General features: G+C 37.8%; 2 protein-coding genes across 3 annotated transcripts; one reads left to right on the top strand and one right to left on the bottom strand.

Annotated features, from left to right (window-relative positions):
• Nucleotides 1-1,039: 1,039 nt before the first annotated feature.
• Nucleotides 1,040-4,068, top strand: il22ra2 (interleukin 22 receptor, alpha 2). Its single transcript, XM_059566333.1, has 6 exons — nt 1,040-1,160; nt 1,314-1,440; nt 1,581-1,759; nt 1,963-2,132; nt 3,093-3,262; nt 3,604-4,068. Exons 1-5 carry the CDS (start codon nt 1,091-1,093, stop codon nt 3,240-3,242), a joined length of 696 nt encoding a protein of 231 aa, XP_059422316.1. The 5' UTR covers nt 1,040-1,090; the 3' UTR covers nt 3,243-3,262; nt 3,604-4,068.
• A 115-nt stretch (nt 4,069-4,183) lies between these two features.
• Nucleotides 4,184-24,479, bottom strand: map3k21 (mitogen-activated protein kinase kinase kinase 21). Of its 2 annotated transcripts, XM_059566332.1 has the most exons (11): nt 22,779-22,902; nt 19,180-19,241; nt 18,016-18,196; nt 15,544-15,692; nt 14,047-14,222; nt 10,984-11,224; nt 10,671-10,793; nt 9,530-9,680; nt 9,264-9,358; nt 7,501-8,193; nt 4,184-6,748 (listed from the first exon to the last, which is right to left on the bottom strand). In XM_059566332.1, the coding sequence occupies exons 3-11, from the start codon at nt 18,096-18,098 to the stop codon at nt 6,363-6,365; spliced, it is 2,097 nt and encodes a 698-aa protein (XP_059422315.1). In that variant the 5' UTR covers nt 18,099-18,196; nt 19,180-19,241; nt 22,779-22,902; the 3' UTR covers nt 4,184-6,362. The 2 variants fall into 2 exon arrangements, with proteins under 2 accessions (XP_059422315.1, XP_059422314.1); XM_059566331.1 differs by lacking the exon at nt 19,180-19,241 and having other exon boundaries at nt 22,779-24,479.
• Nucleotides 24,480-24,800: the final 321 nt, after the last annotated feature.

The following is a 24,800-nucleotide window of genomic DNA, read 5'->3' as shown; positions in this document are numbered from 1 at the left end:
ATGCTGCATTATTAGCCCCAAAATTGACAAAATTACATGTATGCCATGTAACCTTCTTAATGCACATTTTATCAGTTGAATAACATGGTATATTTGACTGTCCCAACTTAGTCAAAACATGCTGTCCCACTTTTAAAACATCCTTTTCCAAAGTGGGACAACAAAGATTTCTTTAAATAGAAAATATTCTTAACACATTTTAAGAATATTATTGCAAAATTTGATGTATAAATTCATCACAAATATCATTTTTATAACAACTTAGAACATTTGGGTTATTTATAACAGATTTATATAATTAACATTAATTTAGTCTAAAACCTATGCCAATGTCATTTCAGTGAACTTTACAAGAGGAACTTCCTGTTTGTTGGTTTTCTTGGGCACATTTCTGACATAATTTCCAGAAAGTCAAGTGATTTCAATAACTTGACACACCTGCTTGAATTCAACACCAATCGTGTTCACTTTAATGTTGTAAAAGAAGAGATAAACGCACTGAAGCTTAGGTGTCCCACATTAGTCAGTGTCCTACATTACACTACTCCATCCCTATATTTTACATATATATGATTTATATAAATATGATTTTACGTCATATTTAATATTTGCTATTGTAATATTGATATAGTTACATCCCTAAAAGTTTCATTAACTAATTTGTGTTAAACCTACACAAATCATTTGTTTGACATAACTAACTGTGTAGTGGATCTGTAGTGCCCATCATACTTTGCAAGGGGCTGCATTAGAAGAGTACATTTAGGGAGTGTTTTTAAGTAAAGGGAAAAACATTTATGTGTTTAATGTTTAGTTATGTTGACATTTAGAGTAGTTTCTGTAATGTTTTTGAATTTTTGTGGTTACCATTATGCAGAATGTGTGGCCTGTGCTTAGGCTGTAGGCACTCAATGAATAACTGCAATTCTAGTGTCAGGTCTTTTTGTTTGTTCATTACACGTATTGTTCCTAATGAAATACACAACTGCTGGATTGAGCCATGACGTGTGGGAAGACCCAATTTGAGGAAGAACGATACGGTTATAAAGGTGTCAGAGTTAAACCACCACAGTGTCATTTATCTGTTAACATGTATACTTTGACTGGACATAAATGCCTGGAACTTGCTTTTGCGATGTCACTTCTCTGTTGGGCAGACTGTAAGTATAGCTTGTCTCTTGCACGGACATTTTATGATGGCACTATGTTAATATTTTTAATATTTTCAATAATATCACTGGCAGCCTGCATAAACAATGAACATCAACATGCGCAGTATTTCCATGTAAAGTTTCATTTGTACTGTCTTTAAGGCTCTCCAAAGGATGATTTAGCTCCCCTTGATTTGCAGTTCCATTCTTTGGACTTCAGAAATGTCTTACACTGGAATCATCCAAACAAAGTTGTCAAGAACCTGACATATTTTGTCCAGCATAAAATGTAAGCATGCACAAAGTTAAAGTCTAAGAACGTAAATTAGGCTCGGAAAATAACTTGCCAATATCTGCTTACGCCACCCAAATTGAATCCTCACATTTCTGTAGCTATGAAATGTTTAATATTGGTGCTCTCTCTTTCAGATATGGAGACAAGGAGTGGACTAACTCTGAACACTGTCAGGGCATCCGGTTGCTGGAGTGTGACCTGAGCCAGGAAACGTCAGATCCCAGGGAATGGTACTATGCCAGGGTCCGTTCCTTGTCCTCTGAGGGCTTCTCATCATGGGTCCTTAGCCACAGGTTTTACCCTCAGTGGGAAAGTGAGTATACTCCATTTTAATTATGATTTTCCTTGAGGAAAGCTTATAATTCAACACATTTGTGGTTGATTTTGATACGGAGGAGCCAATCCAAGAGGAACAAAGATTGCACAATGTGATTGTGATGGCATTACAGCACAATTTTATATTTGTTTTTTTCTTCCTGTGGAACTTTTCATCAAATAATTTCCTCTGAATTACAGCTAATTACAGCCCACCACAGATAAAGGTGACCGTGACAGGACGGATCATTTCAGTCCAGATCAGACCTCCGAGAACACCACTGCAAGGAAAGAAGGGCTCTAGGATACGAGTGACAAAACTGCAGAAACTCACATTTAGAATATACCTAATTCACAATGAGGTAGAAGAGGTAAGAAAACCCTTAAGATAAATAAATGATAATGTACAAATTCCCCATGGTGTATATATAGTATATTAAGCCTATGTGATATTAACTAGATTTAAACAAAATCACATGGTCAAGACTCATGGAAGTTCAAATTATATGCACAGTTTTAGTTCAGTAAACAAAAAGTTCATATTAAAGAACTCATATTTAATTTTTTTTTTTTTTTGCCAGAGTCTTCATTTGTTTTAGCCGGTATAATGTGTTATGTCGTGTGTCAACACAAGAAATTATTAAATTACCCACACTCATGAAGACTGTGATTTGTCGCCAACTTCTGGTGGCAGTTTGTCAGGAAGGCGCCAATACGGATTGATAAAGTGAAAAAGTGAAAAGTTCAGCACTTGTACGAGTGCTCTTGTAACACACCTCGGCCAATCAGATTCGAGGACTGAAACTAATTGTTGAATATCAAAACTAATGGGTTAGTTACCCCAAAAATGAAAATGCTGGAATTATTTACTCACGTTCACGTCATTCCAAAACAGCAGGACTTTCTTTCTTCTGTGGAACATAAAATAAAATATTTTAAGAAATAGCTTTACAGTGGAAGTCAATGATTACCAAAACTTTTTGGCTACCAAGGTTTTTCAGAATATCTTTTTGTGTTCCACTGAAAATGCCATAGAGCTATTAGTTCATGATTCTGAGAGAGCAAATGACTGGATTAGTTTATTAGCTTGCTGATTGGTTGATATCATTATTTGTTGCAATTTGCTAGATTGTAGGAAATGATCTGCATACAAATACTGGCATGCACAAAGCAAATTGCACTTCATTTGGCAGTTTTTCCAAAATGTTTTGAAATTTTAACAATAACTTCCTGGCACCCCATGCCCTAAATTAACTGTAATTATTATAAATGACTCCAAATTCCTTAAATTCAGTATGCTAATCCTTCACCAATCCCATCTTCCCAAATAGGAAGTTTATGAAATAGACAGTTGCTCCAAGGAGCTTGTGATCGAGGGATTACGTCCGAAAACCACCTACTGCCTTCAGGCTGTGTCCGTTACCCCTCGCTCAGGTCACAAAAGCTTACGGAGTCCCAGCACCTGCATCAGCACTCACTGAAGGCTTAGTGTCTCCCACAGGTAAGCCTTACGTAACACCTGATATGGCTTCTGTAGTTAGGGAAACACCTGAGATAAATGATGGTGTCCATGATAAGTTTCCGCATTTGTGCTTTCTCCAAGTTGCCTCCCAGGTATTGATGGTTGGTATACAAAAAGACGACAAAGTGAGCACAGACACGCTACTTGTTATTCGAGACAGAGACCCTCCAACCACCTTATGATAAATTAGAGCGATTGTCTTCTTTGCAAAGAGTTTCAGATCGGAGAATTTTGAGCACATACAAGATGCACATGTATTTTTATAGTATTCATATTATTTCTGGTTTCAATTATAACATTTCTGTTTTATCTGCCTGCAGGGTGAAGCTGCCTCTGGACCTTTGTTCAACGTGAAAATTACACACATACACACTACATAGGGAATGTCTGTAATTTTTCACCAAGGTCATGTTTACTATAAGACTATGACAGGCTTTGCCTTTAGGTTACATTAAAGCTGAAGTGTGTAATTTCTGCACCACTAGCACCATCACCATCAGCAAAATAATGACTGTTTACACACAGGTTTCCTGTACACTCATCTTTCATTGGGTGGACAAAGAAAAAGTGCCGCCCTAAAAACACACCACTGGTTTGAGCTAACAGCAGTGGAAAGTATTTACACTTTTTTTTCTCTCAGGGAAATCAACAAATGGCTTACTTGAAGATATTTAGTATTAAGTTTTTTTTTATTTTTATTATTATTAAAATATAAACATACTTCAGCTTTAAGGCTAATGACTGTTAAAATTAAAACATGAACTATTGTCACTTTTAGGGCTGACAACTGAACACCAGACAGTAGTTTAATGTTGTGTTAAAGTGTTGGAACTCAAGAAATATACAACAAATGACTGAAAGTAAAACTAAATAAATTATGAAAGAAAAACAATGCTTAAATGTTGTATAAAGTATTTATTGGTCACTTGTGTACAGTAAAATAGTAGAATTTGATATAAATGAGATGATTCTGGGCTCAGCCCTTTTTTCTTTGAGCCCTCCTGGAGCAAATAACCAGTCCACATCAGAACAGAACAGCTTTTTACATTAAACTGGTCACATGGGTAAAACATCGGATAAAAACAGAGCTCAATACAACATACACTAAAGAGCAAAACCAGTAAAACTATTAGCAGTGCATGTGTACCATGTAACAATCTTGCAAAACCGTTTCACAATCCAAGACTTCAACTTTGGTGAGAACATAAATCTTGTTTTCTTTCATTCACACATCTGCGTCCTTCACATTTGGAAATTGGTCTAAATAAAACTGCTTGTAAAGTTTGATCTCTGCAGTTCTCCCATAATAGGAGAAATGATTGTGCTTACACAATAACAGCAGATGAATTCCTTAAAAACAGGAATCATATTATTACTCCATCTATTAATGATCTTTGCAAGACATAAAAAGGAGGCACCACAATGTCTCTCCAAGTCCTTTGTTCTTATGAATCCTAATGTGCAGTTGTCTATCTAAACTAACAGGACTCATTATTATGCTTTAATACAATAAATGTAATGAACAATCATCATGACTCAAATTCCAGTGCTATAAAACATATTTTGTTCTTCTTTCTTCAAAACAGCACCACATAATAGGTGTCAGTGGGAAAACCTCTCATTATTTCTGAAAAAACAAAACAAAAAAAAAACGGTACATTTGTGCTGACGGATATAATTACAGTAAATAATTATAATCCCTAATATAACAACCTTTTCAAATACTGAGCTGTTTCTCAAACACATCTTCTCCAATTAGAAGATGAGAGTATTTCATCTGACACCCTATAACATTTCAATCTGTTCAATTAAGTACGTTTCAAATCACAGTCTCCACAGATACAAAACAATACTTGACGGGACTCAGAGAAAGTGGAAAAGCAAGTTACTCAACTACTTATGTCCAAAATAGACAGTGAACATGTTAATAAGTCTTTTACACAGGGTCATGACTGAGAAAACAGTTTGAATATATAAATTGACAGTTTAAAAAAAAGCATTTGGGTTTTGCAGAAACAGATTAAATCACTTAAACAGTTCAAGCACCAAATCCTGATTTAACGTTATATGATCAATTATAAACATTCTGCTTTAAATTCTGTGCACCTACTGAAGCGTAAAACTCAAAATCAAGCTACTCAGAAGGTAAGGGTTTTAAATAGCATCCTGGTGCTTGATGAATCTATTAGTTAAATTCATTTTTGTATGTTTTGTATAGAATGGAATTATCTGTAAATAATAGCAACACTGATAGACACTTAATTCATTTATCACTATTTGGCAGCATAATGCAATATCTATATATACTTCTGCTATGCAACCTAAAAAGCTACAGGCATGTGTAGACCTCTACACATTTAAGACACAATTAGATCCAATGCATCGGACTTAAAGCTAAAAAAGGAGAGAGTCTCATATAAGGTTCCTCTCCAATATAACTTTAGGAAAAAATAATGTACAAAAAAAAAAAAAAAAAAAAAGGTAGAAATCATTTTCAAATAGGTCCTAAAAGACAAACCCTGAAAATGTAATATATTAGTACAGGAAAAATAAAGAGCTATGTAGGGACCTGTGCTGTTTGAGCTGGCAATTGAGGTCTGTTAGTTTGGTCAATCACATTAGCTAAGCCACTTCATCTGTAGAACTATTATTATTTATATAAACACTGTGGGCCCTGTTTATGCCTTTCATATGACATTACGTGATAAGAAATCAAATGACAAAAATGCCTGAACACTTTAAAAATCTGTAGTTTCTAACAGAATCTGAGATCTTGTTCATCAATGTAAAAGGTTTATAAATCATGTCACTTTGCAAAATCTACAAACCAGCAATTCTACTGTAAATTCAGTGGAATGTTGATCATTCACTTCATATATGTCACTTCATATTAAATTACATATTAAAAGTAAACCGCATATAAATAAAAATACCACAGAATATCTCCAGCAGCAATGGCTCAAATATTGATCAAAGGCCATGATGTTAATCTTGGGGAAAAATTAAAACAACAACTAAATGTCATTTGAACAGACAGATTCAAACCAAAGGTAAGACTGTGTTCTAGATGCAGCTTATTTCAGGATAAAAACTCTTTCTCCAGTTCAAAGACAGACGGTCGACTTGGTGAGCTCTGTATTCGACAGAGGGGAACCGTGCAGTCTCGTTTTTGACCCTCTGTGTCCATGTCCAGCAAAGAGCAGCCCATTTTGACCTCTGAGGGGAGGACCATGTCTAAGTTTTGGGCACTCTTCTCCCCAGAGTAGTGCCCAAGAGAATAGCTCTTATTGCGGCTCTTTAGTAGACCCCAGGAGTGAGGTTTGCTTCTCAGGGAGAGCGGCCTGTGTCTAGATGCTGATTCTCTGGAGACTTGCTTCTCTTGAGCAGGCTCTCTGTCAGCCTTCTTTTTCAGGGAAGTGGTAGAGGACTCAGCTGGACTAACCTGGGAGTTACTGCTGCCATTAACTTAAAAAAAAAAAGTAACATTAATAAACAATTTTTGAAACCAAAGCTTCAGTGTCATGGGTTAATGTAGTAATCAGCAGGGTAAAACCTTGAAACTTTTTTGTAATCCTATAAACCAACAACCTATATTAAATGCACTAAAGATAAACAACATATTGCTAATCAGCTGATATACATATATTTTTAAATTATATGTGATATGTTTAAATTCTTTAATTACCTTGCCCTGATACTACTGAGAGTTTAATTTCACATACTCATTTCAAACTATTTTATATTTAGAAAATTTAGATTATATATTTTTTTTATAGAATATAGATTTTATGAACAACATAATGTACAAAATATTTAGATAACATTTAAGCCTATATCAAAATTCAATAAAAACATTTTTTAGATGACAGTAAAGTTATGTATGATGTATTAGTTGTAGTTGATGTATTAGATTTTTTTTTCTGTCATCTAATAAAAACATTAACGTTATAAAAACTGTATAAAAAAATATTCTTAAATATTCATAGTTTAAATTATAATGCTGTAAGGTCTATATTCGCTTGTAGCATTTTAAATAAGATTTCATCCATACATACACACACATACATACACATACATATATATATATATATATGTGTGTGTTTTACATTATTTTGACAAAATGGTATACAATTTTAATATGGGCCATTTATTAGTTATAAGAATCAATTATTATATGATCATTAAAAACAAAAACAAAAAAAAAACAAATTACTTACTGGTCTGACAGACAGCAGGGCTGGACTTCTTTCTCCTAAGCCGAGAGCTGGAGCCAGAAGGATGATCTTGTAGAGGGGCTGAGGGAAGAATGTCACTAGTGCCTATTTTCTGAGGTGGCTGGGAATTCCTAGCTGGAGTCTCATTCACTAGGTTATACCCAGTCCCCTCAAAATCTGACTGCAGGAGGCACTTGGTGGAGTTGCACTCAGAAATCGATGACATGGTGAGTAGATTTACGGGTCCTGGGGTAACCTCATCCTTGCTTGAGCGGCCACCGGGGGGGCTGGTGCTGCGGCGGAAGCGAGTGGCACGCTGAAACAGGCCCTCTCGTTTTTTCTTTTCTTCACGTGGCTCTGGTTCCTCATTAGCAGCACCCTTACATACCTCCCGCAGGTCAAAGCCGAAGGCGACAGATGCAAGGATGGAGGCACACCCATAGAGAACAGCGTCTGTGCGCCGGCGTGTGGTGGTGCGCTTCAGGCTGTTGGTGGGTGTGTGCTGCGGTGTGGTGCTGGTGGAACTGGTGGAGGTTGCTGGGTCCTCCTGGCTCTCACTTCCACCAGCCGGCCCCTGGCCATCCCCCTGTTCATCTTTCCACAGAGGTAGATCAATATACACCTGGTTGGGGAACTTGAGTTGCTTTGGTTTGTTGTCAGATCCATCAGCAGAGCACACTTCATCTTTATCGATTCCTGGAAGAACAACAAGCTAACAAAGTTAACAGCTAAAGTTTAGGGGTGGTAATAAAAAAAAAACACTTTTAATCAGCAAGGGCTCATTAAAATGATGAAAAGTTTTCACAAAAATATTAAGCAGCACAACAATGATAATAATAAAAAAAAAGCCAAATTAGCATATTCGAATGATTTGTGAATGATCATGTGACACTGAAGAGACTGGAGTAAAGGCTGCTGAAAATTCAGCTTTGCCATCACAGGAATAAATTACATTTGTAAAGAGTATTTCACAATTTTACAGTTTTAATATGTTTTTGATTAAATAAATGCAGCCTTGAGGAGGATACAAGACTTAAAAAAAAAAAAAAAGTGTTTTACACTAAAACAATAAATAAATAGGTGAATAAAAGACTGCCAAACTATTTGGAAACAAGACTGGATAGAAACAAGATTAGACAGTCTAAAAGTGCAGATATATTAATTGTGCAGATATTAGGAGTTAAATTAATTCACCAAAATAGAGCAGAACACAGCACATAAATGGGTGCACTCATTTAATCCCATAATGCAACGACTAGAGAATACCCAATATGCACTGTGAGAGTGTCTTGCCAAATACCTTTCCACATCTCGCCTGAAGATGGCGCCTGTAGATGCATCAAGACTCTGTAGCTCAATATGATTCAGGTATAATTTATTTTTACTTGATCATTAAATAGTTTAATTAAGGTTTATACAAGCTAGTTTCCATGACAGAGTTTAAGAATCGTCTCTACTACTGGAGCTGCCAGTTTGCTTAGTTTCAAATGATTATTAAACATCAAGTACAAATTATGCAGAAGCAACAGCCCTCTGGTTCACTAAGAGTCTGAATTCACTTACTCGTTTTCACTCACACCTACAACTGGACTAGATTATTGGGCTAATATAAGGAATAGTGAACAAGGGTATGGGGTGGGGGGCATTTCAAACACGACAGGTGATTCATGTCATGTTCTTTGTAACATGATTAAAAGATTCAACAAACAGCGATGAAAACTGAGCACATGGAAAAAGTAAATGGAAGATGAGCCTTCTTTACATACCCTGCTCTGCAAATAATGCAGCCAATGGAACAGATTTCTGGGACTTCATTAGACTAGTGGACCAGGGACTGCTTCCATCTGAGAGAGGACGAACTCTAAAGACAACATGACAGTGACACCCACAATTTATAAATAATTAGAACACATCCGAATCATCAGATTTACTGAATCATTAAAACAGAAACATACATTACACACTTAAAAATCACACACAAAAAGCTTAAAAAAAAAAAAAAGGACCACAAGAAAATAAACACTTTTCTAACCTTTCAGCACAATTTCCTCTTTCCTTGGTCTGCACAGAGCTTGGTCCCCATGTGCGGCCCTTCTTCTTAAAACCTTTCTTAACATCTTCAAACTCCTCAGGTTTGTAATTGGTGCTTCGACCCCATGTCCTGTTGCTCTCATCCAGGGTCACTAGAGGTGAAGATACAAAGAATTTGAAACAGAATTGCTAGTACTAACAGAAACTGTCTTAACTGACGGTGGCAATATCTGTCACACCACAGACTGAGATTCAATAGTTTTTTTAGTGAATAAAGGCAACCTCCACCACCCAGGCCAGCAACACAAGATTGAATTCTGAATTATTCATAAGTGTTAGATCATTACAATCATTCTCTAAAGTGGTTAATGGAGTTTCAGGAAGATCATTGGGTTGACCTTAAACAAGGTCCACCCAAATGTACTTGATCCCCAAAGCCAGTGAAAGCAAACTCATTACAAACCATTAAAACTTCAAAAGCATCAAGCAATGTGTTATGACAATCATTTGTATCCCAAAGTCATCAAAACAAATGATATGCTGCAGAGCAGTAGTGATCAGGAATCACACCAACACACAGTTAGATGGGGTGGCTTTGTCTCACAGGACCACAATGTCCTTGCCTTTCTTCCTAAAGCCGCTAGGAGGTTTACACTCGCTTGTGATATCCACATCCTGGTGATACACAAACATACTGCCCCTTCCACTAGTGCCACTTGGGTGGCTCACTGATGGGAAGAAAATATGTTACAAACGTGTGACAGACATAGGATTCAGACTGGCAATGAGCTGGATGGTTTTTTTTTGTCATACTTAGTTGCTCACAACTGAATTGACTGTCTTTACATGATTTATTTTTACTGGATTGAAACTGGCAAACATTTAACCAGAGAAGGGATATGGGCCAATCTTTATATTAGCTTACGACTATAATGTTTGCTTGAATTTCAGTTTCGTTTTCAGTTTCCTGTAGGAAGATTAATGAGGGGACTTCCCTTTAAAATAAAGAAATGTTAAACATCTAAACCTACTTTCAAACAGCAATGTCTTTTTTTTTTTTTTTTACCTAAAAATCTTTTTTTTTTTTTTGTGAAAAACTAGTAAATTGTAAAATAGCAATGTGTAAAACAGTAGGCACTTACACTGAATGGCTCTGAGGCGAGGGATCAGTGTAGGGCTGCTGGGAGGGCTGGAGTTGGTGCTGTTGAGACTTCTTCTCTTGTCCATAGTCGGAGAGGCCTGAACTGTGATTTTATGCTGAAAATCTGTTCAAGACAACAAAAATAAGGTTTATCCCTTAGCAGTATTTAAATCACTTTAAAAAATTTCTACTTCAGCCACAGTAACATTTCTCACATAACCTCCTTCACAACCGTAATACACGAGAAAATCTGTAAACAGTCATGATAAACAGTTTATCGAGAGACATTAATGTAATATTCATACAGCTCTAACCTGAGGGTAAGCTGATGCGGTTGCCATCTTTGAGCTTGAGCCGGCTGCGTTTGAACTTGCCCTTTCGTTTCTTAACATTGGGCTTGTCCTTGTTGAGTTGGAATATGAGGATGTTGAGCTCACGCTCGAGCACATTAATTTCCCGCTCGGCCAGCTGCTGTTCCCTCCTCTTCAACAGCTCTTCTTGAGACTTCTGCTGAAGGGCTGCTCGCGTCAGCTCCTCCTCACGTGAACGGAGCTCCTGTTGTTGTGAAGAACATTCGTGATCAAGTACATAGAAGACGAATCTATAAACATTTCATCCAAACATGGCATAATGGTGGGGAATAATGATAGAATTTCCTTTTCAATTGAACAATTCCTTGAAATTATGACAAAATAAACTATGGCCAAGTTTTTTTTATATACCGAACCACTGCCTAGGGAAGCAAAACCGAAAAGTTCTCATGTTTATGACTCTTCTGTCTACAAGCAAAAAAAATATATATATATATATCATATCTCAGTGGTATGAATGGCAGTTTCACTTCCTTTGGCCTTGGAGGACAGAGCTCAGATTCCTCTCTGCTTTAAACAGCTCATTTCAGATCAGACCTCTTTTCTTGGTTTTACCCTTGAGCACCACAAACATATAATTTGAGACCTGTGAGTGAGTTATTCATAAATCACAAATACTTCAAATCTGCTTGTTCTGTCATTCTCTACATTCCACTTTTGCTCTGACTTACTTGAAGATGGCAAATGGATATTCTGCCTTTTGGTTAAAAGAATCAATCACCTTTATGATGGAGTTAGTTTATTTCTTCAAATCTTTTGAACAGAATAATCCGCATGTATAAAACTTGCAGGCAGAATTGTTAAGCATTTATCAAAACAGTTTTCCGGCCACATGGAGTAAAGCCGTTTGGCCTAATCTCTTATGAATAACTTCTGTAAGAAGCTTTGGGGCAGTCTGCCAAGAAACACACTTGTGCAGATGATTTAGACAATTCATTTATGAATGAACAATTTGTTAATTTACTAGCAAGGAAAAGTTTGGCGCATGACGTAACAATGAAAATATTTATGTGAGAAGACTACTTGCAGCAGTGGAAAAATTCACTGATCAAGAATGTATGTGGAACAATGTCACAGTTTCTACGTGACGTTTTAGCTGACTTGCAGGAAAGGGCATTCTTCAACGGCAAAACCTTTTCAACATAGCAAGCTGTTAGGACTAGAAGCAGCTTATCATATTAACCAACTTATCGAACGCTTAAGGCCATTTCATTGGTAATAGATGGCTATAATAAGGGATGCACCGGTTGACCGGCCATGAAACAGTTTTTGCTTAAAATACACGATCGGCAATCGGACGGTTTTTGGTCTTTTTTCGGCTGATTTTTCCATAAGTGCGCCCGCATGCACAGACTACATTGTAATCATTCGCTATCATGTCATTTGTGTGGCAGTATTTCGAAACCTGTGCACAGGAAACGGGCAGCCGTTCAGCAGTGGTAATGCAGAGCTACATGTCTGAGGGACACATAGCAGGAAGCTAACAGCTGTTAGTGTACTGGCGCACAAATAAGAGCCCCTTTCCCTGCGCGAGCAGACTGTACCTGTCAACGCCCTGCACACATGTAGACAGTGAAGGGATGTTCAGCTCAACTTCTCGCGTGTTGGATGAGAAACGAAATGGAAATAAACTGACAAAACTGAAATCCTTTTTTTTTTTTTTTTGTAAAGTAGAACTTGCATACACATTTTAAAAAAAAGCCAAAAATAAATGTCAGTTCTGTATAGGATGATTATTTTTATTTTACCTTAAAACTACATTGATTTAATTTGATTTAAAAATCACCTGCTGTAGCCATTGAAAAAAAGTGTTTCATTCGTCCAATTAAAAAAAAAATTTGGGCAATGATTCACATCTATATATTTTTTAACTTGAGCCAATAGTTATTTATTTTTCATTGGCTCAAGTAAAAAAAAAATATAGATGAGAATCATTGCCCAAATTTGTTTTTTAATTGGACGAATGAAACACTTTGCATCTTTGGTTTTATTCGTAAACATTTTGGAATAATTTATTTATATAGTATACTTTTATTTAGTCTCACTGGTAAAGACTTTTTTTTTTAAACCAAATTTAAAAACTAAAACAAATACTGAATGCTGATTAAGAAACATCTTATTGAATGTGTGTTGATCGTGTTGTTTGGATTGTAGAACTATGCAGTTATTGCCTTTAATTTCACAGGGTTACAGTTACTCTTTTAATTTAAGGCCAGTTCTATGTAGTTTCAATCCTATTCAAAAGCTAAATGCTGATGCTTGTACCATCTATGTTTGTATTGAATGTAGGCTACTTAATGTGCAGTTACTGCCGTTAATTTCAGATGGTTATGGTTATTGTTTTCAATAGTCAAAAGACAGTTTGGCCTATTAAATACCAAATAAACATCTTGTTTATGCATTATTTCCTTCTTTCTTGTTTGTTGCTTAAAGGGAAAAAAATGGAAATTGGTATCGGAATCGGACAGTTTGCTTGTAAAGAAAAATAAAAAAAATAAAATAAAAAAAAAATAATTGGTATCTGAATCGGCCATGAAAAAACATGATAGGTGCATCCCTAGCTATAAGAGGTAATACCAAACTCTGCTACTTCACTGTGCTTCGTAGACAGAGTCTGGAAGGGCATAATTGACAAGCGTTTACCTTCCCGTGGGGGGGGGGGGGGGGCTTGTCTGAAGTTTAAAATCATTGGTTACCCGTAAGCCAATCACGCGTCTACGTCATGGCTCTCAGCCTGCCCTCTGTTCGTTGATTGGCCGGCTGTTTTTGAGCCGGACGAAAACTGGGAGATAGTTCACTATCTCAGACGGAGTACAGAAGCAAACTGAAATTGAGCGGAAGTACGAAGTCTGACATAGTCAGGCTATATAAGAGGAAAAATTCAACCAAATACAGCTATCCTGTTAAAATCTGTCATAAACCCTGAAAACGAAATAGGTCCACTGTCTCATTACAAAACCATGTAAAACCAGCTATGAAATAGACAACCAACAAAATCTTAACAACCTTTTCTTTAGTGCGTAGCTCATCAAACATTTCTTGAATCTCCACTCTCCAGTCTTCCTGCATTGAGTGGAAGGAGTCCTGCGGCATGGTGGCCATCACAGCCTCCTCTATGGCAGTCAGCTGCTCCAAGATGGAAGCAAAGGACGGACGGATGTGGGGATCCTGATCCCAGCATTCTAGAAGCACAAAATCTGTTAGAATCTATCTATTGGTTATCATTACAATGAACTTTCAATTCCTGATTGCAGTGGGAGTTGTTCACACTCAAGCCCTGTAAACGCCACCAGCAACACACAGTAACATGATCCCATTCATGTCAATAGAGAGCTGCCGATTTAGGCAAAGTAGGCAATGGCACGACAAATTTGAGAAATGTTTAACTTTATGCAAATTAAAAGCATCTTTCGGAACAACATCCAATAGAAATGAAGACTGTGCTAGTGGAGCTCAGATCATCCTTTTTAAGTGCAAACAACTTCACTGTTTTATATGATTTGTCTGTAAAAACAATGATATTAGGGCTGGGTGATAAATCTAACGATATGATCATGCGCATCTAGTCAGTAAATCTGGTTCCATAAATACCGCTAAATCGTCATCACCTGCTTTTAAATAGAGCGGCATTTAATAGACAGAGCCGTAGATCACTGACAAGCTACGCAATATCGCCTTCATTATCCCAGATGAATCGCCTTCGATGAACGTGATATTGCGTAGCTTGTCAGTGATCTATGGCTCTGTCTATTAAATGCCGCTCCATTTAAAAGCAGGTGATGGCGATTTAGCGGTAATCACAGAACCAGATTTATTGACTAGATGCGCATTATCATATAGTTAAGATATATCGCCCAGCTCTAATGGATATAATAAAATAATGTGTGGATGTGTCTGCAGTCTCAGTGAGTTTGATTCATACAATGATTATATAATGCATTGCAATGAGCTGTTTAGCACTGATGCAGTTTGTTTCCTTTGTATAATGTTCAGTATTCGAGACAAACTGATAATTTTTTACAATCAAATGAAAATTTATTGGCAACTGCTGGATGTTACTTCTTTAAGCGACAAGAAAATACCTAGTCAAATTAGAATATCTTCGTTTTACCATCAACATACATCTATTATATGCAGTCTACCAATAAATTAAATTAATGCATTTAGCAGACGCGTTTATCCAAAACAACTTAGTTCAATCAGGCTAACATTTTTTACCTAACAAGTGTTCCCTGGGAATCGAACCCACAACCTTGTGCTGCTAACGCAATGCTCTACCACTTGAGCCACAGGAACACTGAAAAGAATCAGTGACTCAATAACTTTATAGAGTGATAGCACTCACTAGGAACACCCATAAGCAACTTAAAGTACAAAGACACTGGTCGTGTGAAGGGGCATCAGTGCTCAAACGTCAAAAAAAAATTTCATGGTCATGTAAAAATAACAGTGAACCACTGGATAAACAAAGGAGCACCATCAGTAAACTACCAACAGACCTACCCTCCATGAGCTTGGCAAAAGGCTCGGGACAGGTAGATGGAATGGGAAGGGTTAATTTGTTGACAGCCACTCCATAGGCAACTGCCAAACCGTCGATGCCACGGTAAGGAACCTCTCCAGTCAGTAACTCCCAAAGAAGGACTCCATAGCTGGAGAAAGAACAGAATTCATTAGGGAAGTAGATTGAAACCAATCACACCACTGGGCTAACTGAACAGCGCTTATGTACAATAATAACGAGAATTGGGAAAAACAATGCTCTTGCAACGTCAGGAAAGAAAGAAGAGAGAAGTGAAACCAATCATGTGTGGGCTTTCGGTAAGCAATGTTTGACCAAAGTGGCATGATAATGTTTTGAAAAAGATAAGTCTTCACATTTAGCTTTCACAATCAAGGTAAAAGAGCAGCTGGATCATCACCAAAATGCTGTTCTAATTCAAACTGACCTAAAGTTTCTGTGAACCTAAAAACTAAATCAACCACTACGAATTCCATATAAGCGGTGCTCCAAAACCTACCCGCCTACATGGGGAGTTTCCTTTAAATGCAACATATGAATTGAAACGGATTCTTTTAAGTCACTGATTTGGAACACTTCCTACAGAGTTTGGCGCTGGCAACATAAAGACAATATTCTAATTTGTGTGTATAGCCACGGCACACAAACATTGGGTAAAATTACGTCAGTACGCAATTACATTAAAAACAATATATATCTATATATTTTTTTTAAAAGCTAAAATTATGTCATAAAAGGATAATTAAAGGGATAGTTCACCCAAAAATCTAAATTATGTAATTAATATCTCACCCTCATGTCGTTCCAAATCCGTAAGACCTCCATTTATCTTCGGAACAGAGTTTAAGATATTTTAGATTTAGTCTGAGAGCTCTGTCCCTCCATTGAAACTGTGTGTACGGTATACTGTCCATGTCCAGAAAGGTAAGAAAAACATCATCAAAGTAGTCCATGTGACATCAGAGGGTCAGTTAGAATTTTTTGAAGCATCGAAAATACATTTTGGTCCAAAAATAGCAAAAACTATGACTTTATTCAGCATTGTCTTCTCTTCATTGTCTGTTGTAAGACAGTTGAAAACAAAGCAGTTTGTCATATCCGGTTCGCGAACGAATCATTCGATGTAACCAAATCTTTTTGAACCAGTTCACCAAATCGAACTGAATCGTTTTAAACTGTTTGTGTCTCCAATACGCATTAATCCACAAATGACTTAATCTGTTAACTTGTTTAATGTGGCTGACACTCCCTCCGAGTTAAAACAAACCAATATCCCGGGGTAATTCATGTACTCAAAAAGTACACTGACTGAACTGCTGTGAAGAGAGAACTGAAGATGAACACCGAGCCAGATGATGACTCGTTCACGAGTCAAGAACCGGTTGCATCGGTTTTCGGATCACCAGTAGTTCTTTCTGACAGTTCGATTCAATAAACCGGTTGAAGAAAACGGTTCACCGGTTCTTTTGCGCTCGACGTAATGGCGTCATTGGCGATGATTGCAAGCCATCGGTTACTTGGGCTCATAACATTAGCACAGAATCAGTTCAGAATCAATCACCAAAAGAATCGGTTCGGTTCAGATGCTCTGTGTGTCAGTCTGCTTTACACTGAATCACAAATGCGCAGTATCATCAGCTCCTCGGTTCTCGAATCGGACACGCCTGACAGAAACGGTTCTTAACTCGTGAACGAGTCATTATCTGGCTCGCCTCGGTGTTCATCTTCAGTTCTCTGTTCACAGCAGTTCAGTCAGTGTACTGTTTAAGTAAATGAATTACTCCGGGATATTGGTTTGTTTGAACTCAGAGGGAGTGTCAGCCACATTAAAAAAAGTTAACAGCTTAAGTCATTTGTGGAATAATGCGTATACGAGACGCGAACCGTTTAAAACGATTCAGTTTGATTTGGTGAACTGGTTCAAAAAGATCCGGTTACATCGAATGATTCGTTCGTGAACCGGATATGACAAACTGCTTTGTTTTGAACTGTCTTACAACAGACACGGAAGAGAAAACAATGCTGAATAAAGTCGTAGTTTTTGCTATTTTTGGACCAAAATGTATTTTCGAAGCTTCAAAAAATTCTAACTGACCCTCTGATGTCACATGGACTACTTTGATGATGTTTTTCTTACCTTTCTGGACATGGACAGTATACCGTACACACAGTTTCAATAGAGGGACTAAGAGCTCTCGGACTAAATCTAAAATATCTTAAACTGTGTTCCAAAAATAAACGGAGGTCTTACGGGTTTGGAACAACATGAGGGGAAGTTATTAATGACATAATTTTGCAAATTGGGCGAACTAACCCTTTAACCTGCTTGCATTTTTTGAAAAGCTGGTAGTGTGCCTATGATGCCCGAGTGATTGTCGAACCTCAAGTAACTAATTCAATATAATAACAGGCTTTGTGCTCAACATTGCAATTAAGTTAAAATAACAGCTTACCTCCAGACATCACTCCCTTTGGAAAACAGAGAGGACTTGATGACCTCAGGAGCCATCCAGGAATAAGTGCCAGCTGCACTCATTTTGGTCGTTTTGTGCCACTCACGGGCCAGGCCGAAGTCAGTAATCTTCAGGGTTTTTCGACCAATGTCATCATTTTCAATTTTTTCAAGTAATAAAACTAAAAAAAGAAAGAGAAAGGAGAAATGTTTAAGTTATTTGAACTATATTAGAACACTAAAAAAAACACTAAAATAACAGACAAGAAAAAAAAAAAAGAAGTGAGTTGGCCATTCAGATCAACCACTAAGGTATGATGGGAATGTTTTCTACACGTGAGCCTTAGCCTTTGAGCATTTATGTCAATGAATAACAATATAAGTATGCTAAGAGGACGCTCATATTTCCATTCTTTTATCATGAAGTGGAATCTTCAAGGACAGAGGCCTACATGTAGAACTTTAAGAGACATACAAGTCGCTCTAGTTTGCCATTGAGTCTCGTACCAAATGACAAACAACATGAGAATGTAGGCCAGCTTGCTTTGAAGTGAGGAACATCCTGAGGTCAGGAGAAATATTATTTCTCACCGATTCGGTCCTTGACAATTATCTAACTTGAGACCTTTATCAACACCAGTATGTAATAAACAGTGTTGATAACTACATGTCTGATTAATCTGAACTTGACTCCCTTTCCATCATGACCTGAGGGGGTAACTAAGTATTCTTTTTTTTTTGTCGTCACATTTCATTAAACATGTTCTAACTTTTCCTGCCTTTAACCAACATGGTGGCGAGGACTGGCCTTGACTACATTCACAGTTTATGCCCTTGTTACATAGAAAGACATTTAGTAGAACATTTTCACATGTTCAGTTATCAAAAATCACAATGTTTTATTAAGTATAACAAGACAGAGTAAGCCATCCAATCAGAATTAAGAGTTAAATCTATTTTCACAATGAGGAATTTAGTTCCTTTACATTTATCTTAATTTTCTTTAAGTTCATAAACATGCTGTCCTTTGCAAATAAAAAGAACCAGACAATGTCTTTTAAAAGATAAAAGACCTGCATGTTAGAAAATACACATTTAAAATTCACAAATCTTTCATTTTGGGACAAACATGAAAACTGGGACTCCCATTTCGAACAGGTTTCACCTGTTTTGATGCGTTCAGGTTAATCTCAGCTGTTGGTTTCTATGCACTTTTAGGTTTCCTTTCTATGAAGTAACAACACAACAGTAAACAACTGTTTAAAATGTAATAAAATAACACCCACAACCTATTATAACATCAGTATTAATATTTTATACATTTCAGTAAACCAGTTGGTTGGATATGAATGCTGTAATGTTAATAAAGAAGATCCACTTTTTCTGTGAACCTGCAACACGTAAAAAAAATGTATAAATAAATAAAAATGAAAAACTTAAACTATTAGTGCTTCAAAACAATTCTGCTCTGATTTGCCTCTGCTCTGAAGTCTTTTCTTTTCACAGATTTATATGGTGTCCGTTTTATAGGGCAGAAAATCATCTTTAGATCATGAGACAATAACCACTGCCTGTAGTATGTTCACCACAGACCCTCTCTATCCCTCCAACATGACCATTGTTCACTACACTGTCAGTCAGAGAGAGTGAGTGTGTGTGTGTGTGTGTGTATTTTGGGGAGCACACATGCTTGAGATTCCTTAACGTTACACTTCATGTGCCAGAAATGACAAAACACAAAGCACAGTGCCGAGTTTCACAGGGGCTGCTGGCTACAGTTCTGCAATATTCTTTACCCCAATCAGGGGAAGCTCCCTGTCTTGAAGAGAAAACAGCAGCCATTGAGGAGATTAAAAATAATGAAAATAAGCCTTTCAGGACCAGGAGTCGGGGCATTCTTGGGTTGGCAGTCACCTAGCAACTAGTGCTTGACCATTCCATTGTACAAACTTATGTTAAGCTTCTGCCCCCTCGTTAGCGACATTCCTTTGAGTGAGGTATTAAAAGATTAGGGCACAAAAATATCATTTCATTCACTATTTGCTATATCTCAAAGATACTCATTGATCAGATAAGCAAAAGTGGGCACAGAGCAAATCTGATTTTATTTCTTACTTTTTGAGAGACTACTATTTGACTTTGCTGTTGTTTGTTTCTCCTTAAAAATGCACCCTCTACCTTTAACCTGCTAAACAATGTACTGCAACCTGAATGGGCAAAGAGTCCCCCATAAGAACACAGCAGAGAGGTTCTGGCTCATGATGGGTGGGTGTCTTGAGTGCAGCACTGAGCAAACACATTATTTTTTCAATTACCGTCAGCAAGCTTCCAGTGTAGTTTGTCACAATCCTGTGGAGAGATGAACAAACTGAGTTGCGTTAACAGTACTGTAGCGTTAACAGCACTGCCACGCTGAACGGGGGCAGGGAGCCACATTGCGTCTATTGTTGATAGTGGAATGCGGTCTTTTTTATTGTTCTGGATGTACGCTGCTAATTTACCAGATAGAATGACACAGTAATAATAATAATAATAATAATAATAATAATGATACATAACGCATTTGCCAAAATCAACTACACTACTATTCAAAATGGGTTTTTTTATAAATAAGAAGCAAGGATGCATTAAATTAACCAAACATGACTGTAAAGACACATTGTGTGTGCACCTGTGTATATATAAAGGCTGTTCTTTAAACTTTCTATTCATTGCTTAAACATATAATTGTTAAAAATTTAAAATCAACATTATTTATAAGAAATGTTTCTTGAGCATCAAATCAGCATATTAGAATGATTTCTGAATGATCATGTGACACTGAAGACTGGCGCGATGGCTGCTGAAAATTCAGCTTCTGAATAGATTACATTATCAGGCCAATGTTACCAGCTGATCAAATTTGTACAGAATTCAAGACTATATTTGAGTTTACAGATTTTTGTGAGACTTAGACAAGTTACTCAACTTTAAACACAACATCTGAAATGCCTCAGGTATTGGTTAACCAATGTGTATAGCATACCTGAGGCAGATAAGCATTAGGGTCTTTCCCAACTCCATCTTTGACTAAGAAACATGATAGGACAATCCCATAATCCCTTGTACCTACATAGTATTGTTTTAGAGAAAGAGCAAATATCCCAGTTTTCCATGAAAGTAACTCTCTTTATAAACATCCGTAAAACATGAAGGTAATACATGACAACACTCACCACTAGTCAATATGCAAAAAATTATTTAAAAGACTCAATAACACGATTTAATTATTGAAAAAAAAATCTTAATGCAGACCAATTTTCAGATCAGAGTTTTCTGAACTTTGTCAACAGTTTCTCAAAGAGCACACAGCTGTTCAAACTCTGACCTCTCAACTTCACGACCTGACCAGGGTCACACGCATTCAGAAGAAATCATTCCTGGGCTTGAAGAGAGCCAGAAGCCTTATCACTTGTTGGCTGTGCAACTCTAGAGCAAGAAACCCTGTTAATGCACATAACTCAAATCCACTTTTGAAGAGCAAAAAAAACTGATCTACTGTCAGTGACATTTGGGGTGTGGAGAAAAACTGATGACTTTAGGGCCAAAATTTACAATGGCAATTTACCATCTCGGTTTAGTAGTTAAGCATTTTGACCCAGATGTACATGTATATGATGGGGAATGAGTTATTTTATCCTGAATGTGCAAAATGTACATTTTAGTCAGTCAAATTGATTTCTATGGTGCTTTTCACATTACACAGTATTTCAGAGCAGCTTTAAAGAAAATAATAAAGTTGTCGGCACCAATAGCCTTTAGGTTAGTGCGTTGAACACCGCGACCCGAGTTCCGAATTACCCTACGTGTAAATACTACATGTTTGCTTATATTATATACATATAATTACATTTAGGGACTAAAAAACTCCAGTTGAGATGTACTATATATGGCTGTATGTGATTAGACAATGTGTACGCAGATAAAGTTGGATCTATATCAAACTTTATATACAGAGCAGTGTGATAACCCAGTTTTTGCTACAATATAAATTTACATTTATTAATTTAGCAGCTGCTTTTATCTAAAGCTTTAGAAGTGAATTAAACAAAAGATCAATTTTAGAAAGGCAATAAAATAGGAAATGGCAGCCAAATATTAAGTTCATTGTCTAGAATGGTATAAGCAATAACAGGGAGAGATTTAAGAAACAGTGTAAGCAAAGAAGTTTTTTAATATTTAAAAACTTGCAGCTTAGGTTGCACACTAAGATGAGCAAATACCGAAGTTGCCAGAAGGACTTGGAAGAATCCAGTGTCTTTAACATTAACTACAAAGGCTCCATTCAATCTCAGAGCATCCATCAATTTTATAGCTTTTCTTCTGGGGTTAGATTTCACAAGCTAGTGGCTTCTTTTGAGAATCATATTGCTTTTAGCTAGAAGACAGAGTCCACAGTTCTCTACACCACATGCAGGTTGCATTAAATACAGTTAAATTGTACATGATCTTCCTAGTTTTAATCTTCCTAGTTGTTCAATGTTAGAGTATAAGGATGAGCATGTGGTAATCTGTCCCCCTCCTTTTGGGTCCAAACACAGGATTATATGGAAAAGGGTTGATGTGCTAATGAGAAGCCTTGTGAACGATTAATGATTAACGTGCTAATTGCTAAAGGAAATGTGACAAGTTTGTTTGCGCTTCTACAGTAGAGCAAATACCTGTAATTCTTGGTCAAGATAAGGAGGCATTAATGTTAAGGAGTATGTAGTAACTCTCTCTTACTGTTGCTGGACTTGAGGTCTCGGTGAATAATGGGAACCACGGCCTCCTCGTGGAGATACTGCATGCCTCTGGCGATCTGGACGGCCCAGTTCACGAGGATATGAGGGGGGATCCTCCTGCCCGTCAAAGCGCGGTTCAGAGTCCCTCCTCGGGCATACTCCATGACCAGGCAGAGGTTAGGCTCCTCCAAACACACCCCCTCTAGTTTAATAATATTTGGATGTTGAAGCATCGAGAAAAGTTTGGCTTCTTGCCTAACATTGTCTGCAGTCGCTTTAATATCCTCGTCGGGGTCGTGTCGAGCTGCCTTCATCGCGACCTCCTGGTCCTTCCAGGTCCCCCGGTAGACTTTGCCAAACCCACCGACGCCGATGATTTCTTGTAAAACAAGTTCAGAGAACGGTATCCGGACAGGGGCGGACGGGTCACTCTCGCGAGCCCCTACTGCTCTATAAATTGCCGGTTGGTAAGTAACATAATTAGATGGGAAGATGCCCACGCGATGGTTAATTTTACCCGTCCACCAGCCTTCGTCTCCCGAGATGGCAGCGTCTTTAGAGAGGACCTCCACCACGTCTCCTCGCCGCAGGCTGAGCTCGTCCTCCCCGCTGGCCTCATAGTCAAACACCGCGGTCCAAAGCGAGCGGGGACACACGGGGGCAGAGTGAGCCCAAGTCCCCGAGCTGGAGGACTCCGTCCAGACATGGTCTTGGAGGCTCAGGCGCCCCTCACCGTTTGGGAAAACGGCCTGGGGAACATCCATGTCTCGGTGCCTGCAGGAGCACCATAGGGTGCCGTGATGTCAAATCAAAGAAAACAAGTCCTGTAGTCGTATTCCCCAGTGACACATACACACACAAAAATCCTAAAACCCCCAGCCAGATCACTTTATATCACTTATGGAGAGTCGGTCAGGTTAAATCCGGCTTAATAGAGGTTAAGGGACGCATTGCTTTGTTTCCACGTAAGCCAGATAACCAGTCTGGGAGTGCGAAGTGCCTCTGAAGCTGGGACAGCATTAGCCAGGATATTTGCGACGCTACCTTTATGTTTAACGTTACTTTTGAGAGTAAACGCTACATTATTAGTCTATCGATTTAAACGCAACCAGACATACAAAATAATTTCATCTTTGTAAAAATCATTGTAAACAACACACCTAACCGGGAAAGTCAAGAAAGTTTTCAAGCCGTGAGGCTACAGGTGCAAAGTACCTGCTCATCACAAGCGAATGAATCAAGCTAAATATACACACGATTAATCCACTACCTAAAATACGTCAATAATTAAATTGCGTATGTACATGTACAAAACCTCCACACAGACACTCGCTGGGTAGTTGAAACACTTTAAACGAGCAGGCTAAAGAGCTATGCTAAAGCGTTAGCTCTCTCCGAAGTTCACAAACTACGTTAGTAACTTAACTGAAGCTCCCGAAAAAATCCGCCGAACGCTAAGGACTCGTCGCGCGCGCAGAAGGAAACCTATCGCAGAGTCAGTCTAGTGCGCACTTCAGTAAGTCACCAGCATTACAAAAACGACGGCTTTCCCCCTCGCCTAGATCCAAAGACTTTTTCAGAGCAGCTAAAACTTTGCTTGGTAATGTCTATGGGCGCACCGCCATCGCTTCGCTCCTCCGACTCGACTGACCAGAGGAGAGAAGAAGGTAGACATGGATTGGTTGCAGGGGTTCACGTGACACTCTACGTGAGTGCAAAACAGAAGTGGGAACTGGGACCTTTTCTTTTTTAAATCTGCGGTGTTATGCTACGTCTGGAGATTTATAATGGAGCCTGATTGTATAAATCAATCAGCTGTACCCTACACTTTACACCATATATTTACAATATTTTAGTATGTAAAGATATGCACCCGACTGGCCTTGATATACAACCCTATATTATTAATAAGCCTATAACATACCTATAATGTTACATTAATGAGATATTTCAAATGGAAAAATTAACCAAAGATACATTCAATTGCCCAAACCCTAAAACACACTGCAAATACCTCATCTGA

Source organism: Carassius carassius, chromosome 14, assembly GCF_963082965.1.
Source record: "Carassius carassius chromosome 14, fCarCar2.1, whole genome shotgun sequence".
NCBI lineage: Eukaryota > Metazoa > Chordata > Actinopteri > Cypriniformes > Cyprinidae > Carassius > Carassius carassius.
The sequence above is the reverse complement of the archived record's forward strand: the minus strand, read 5'-3'. Positions and strand labels throughout refer to the sequence as shown.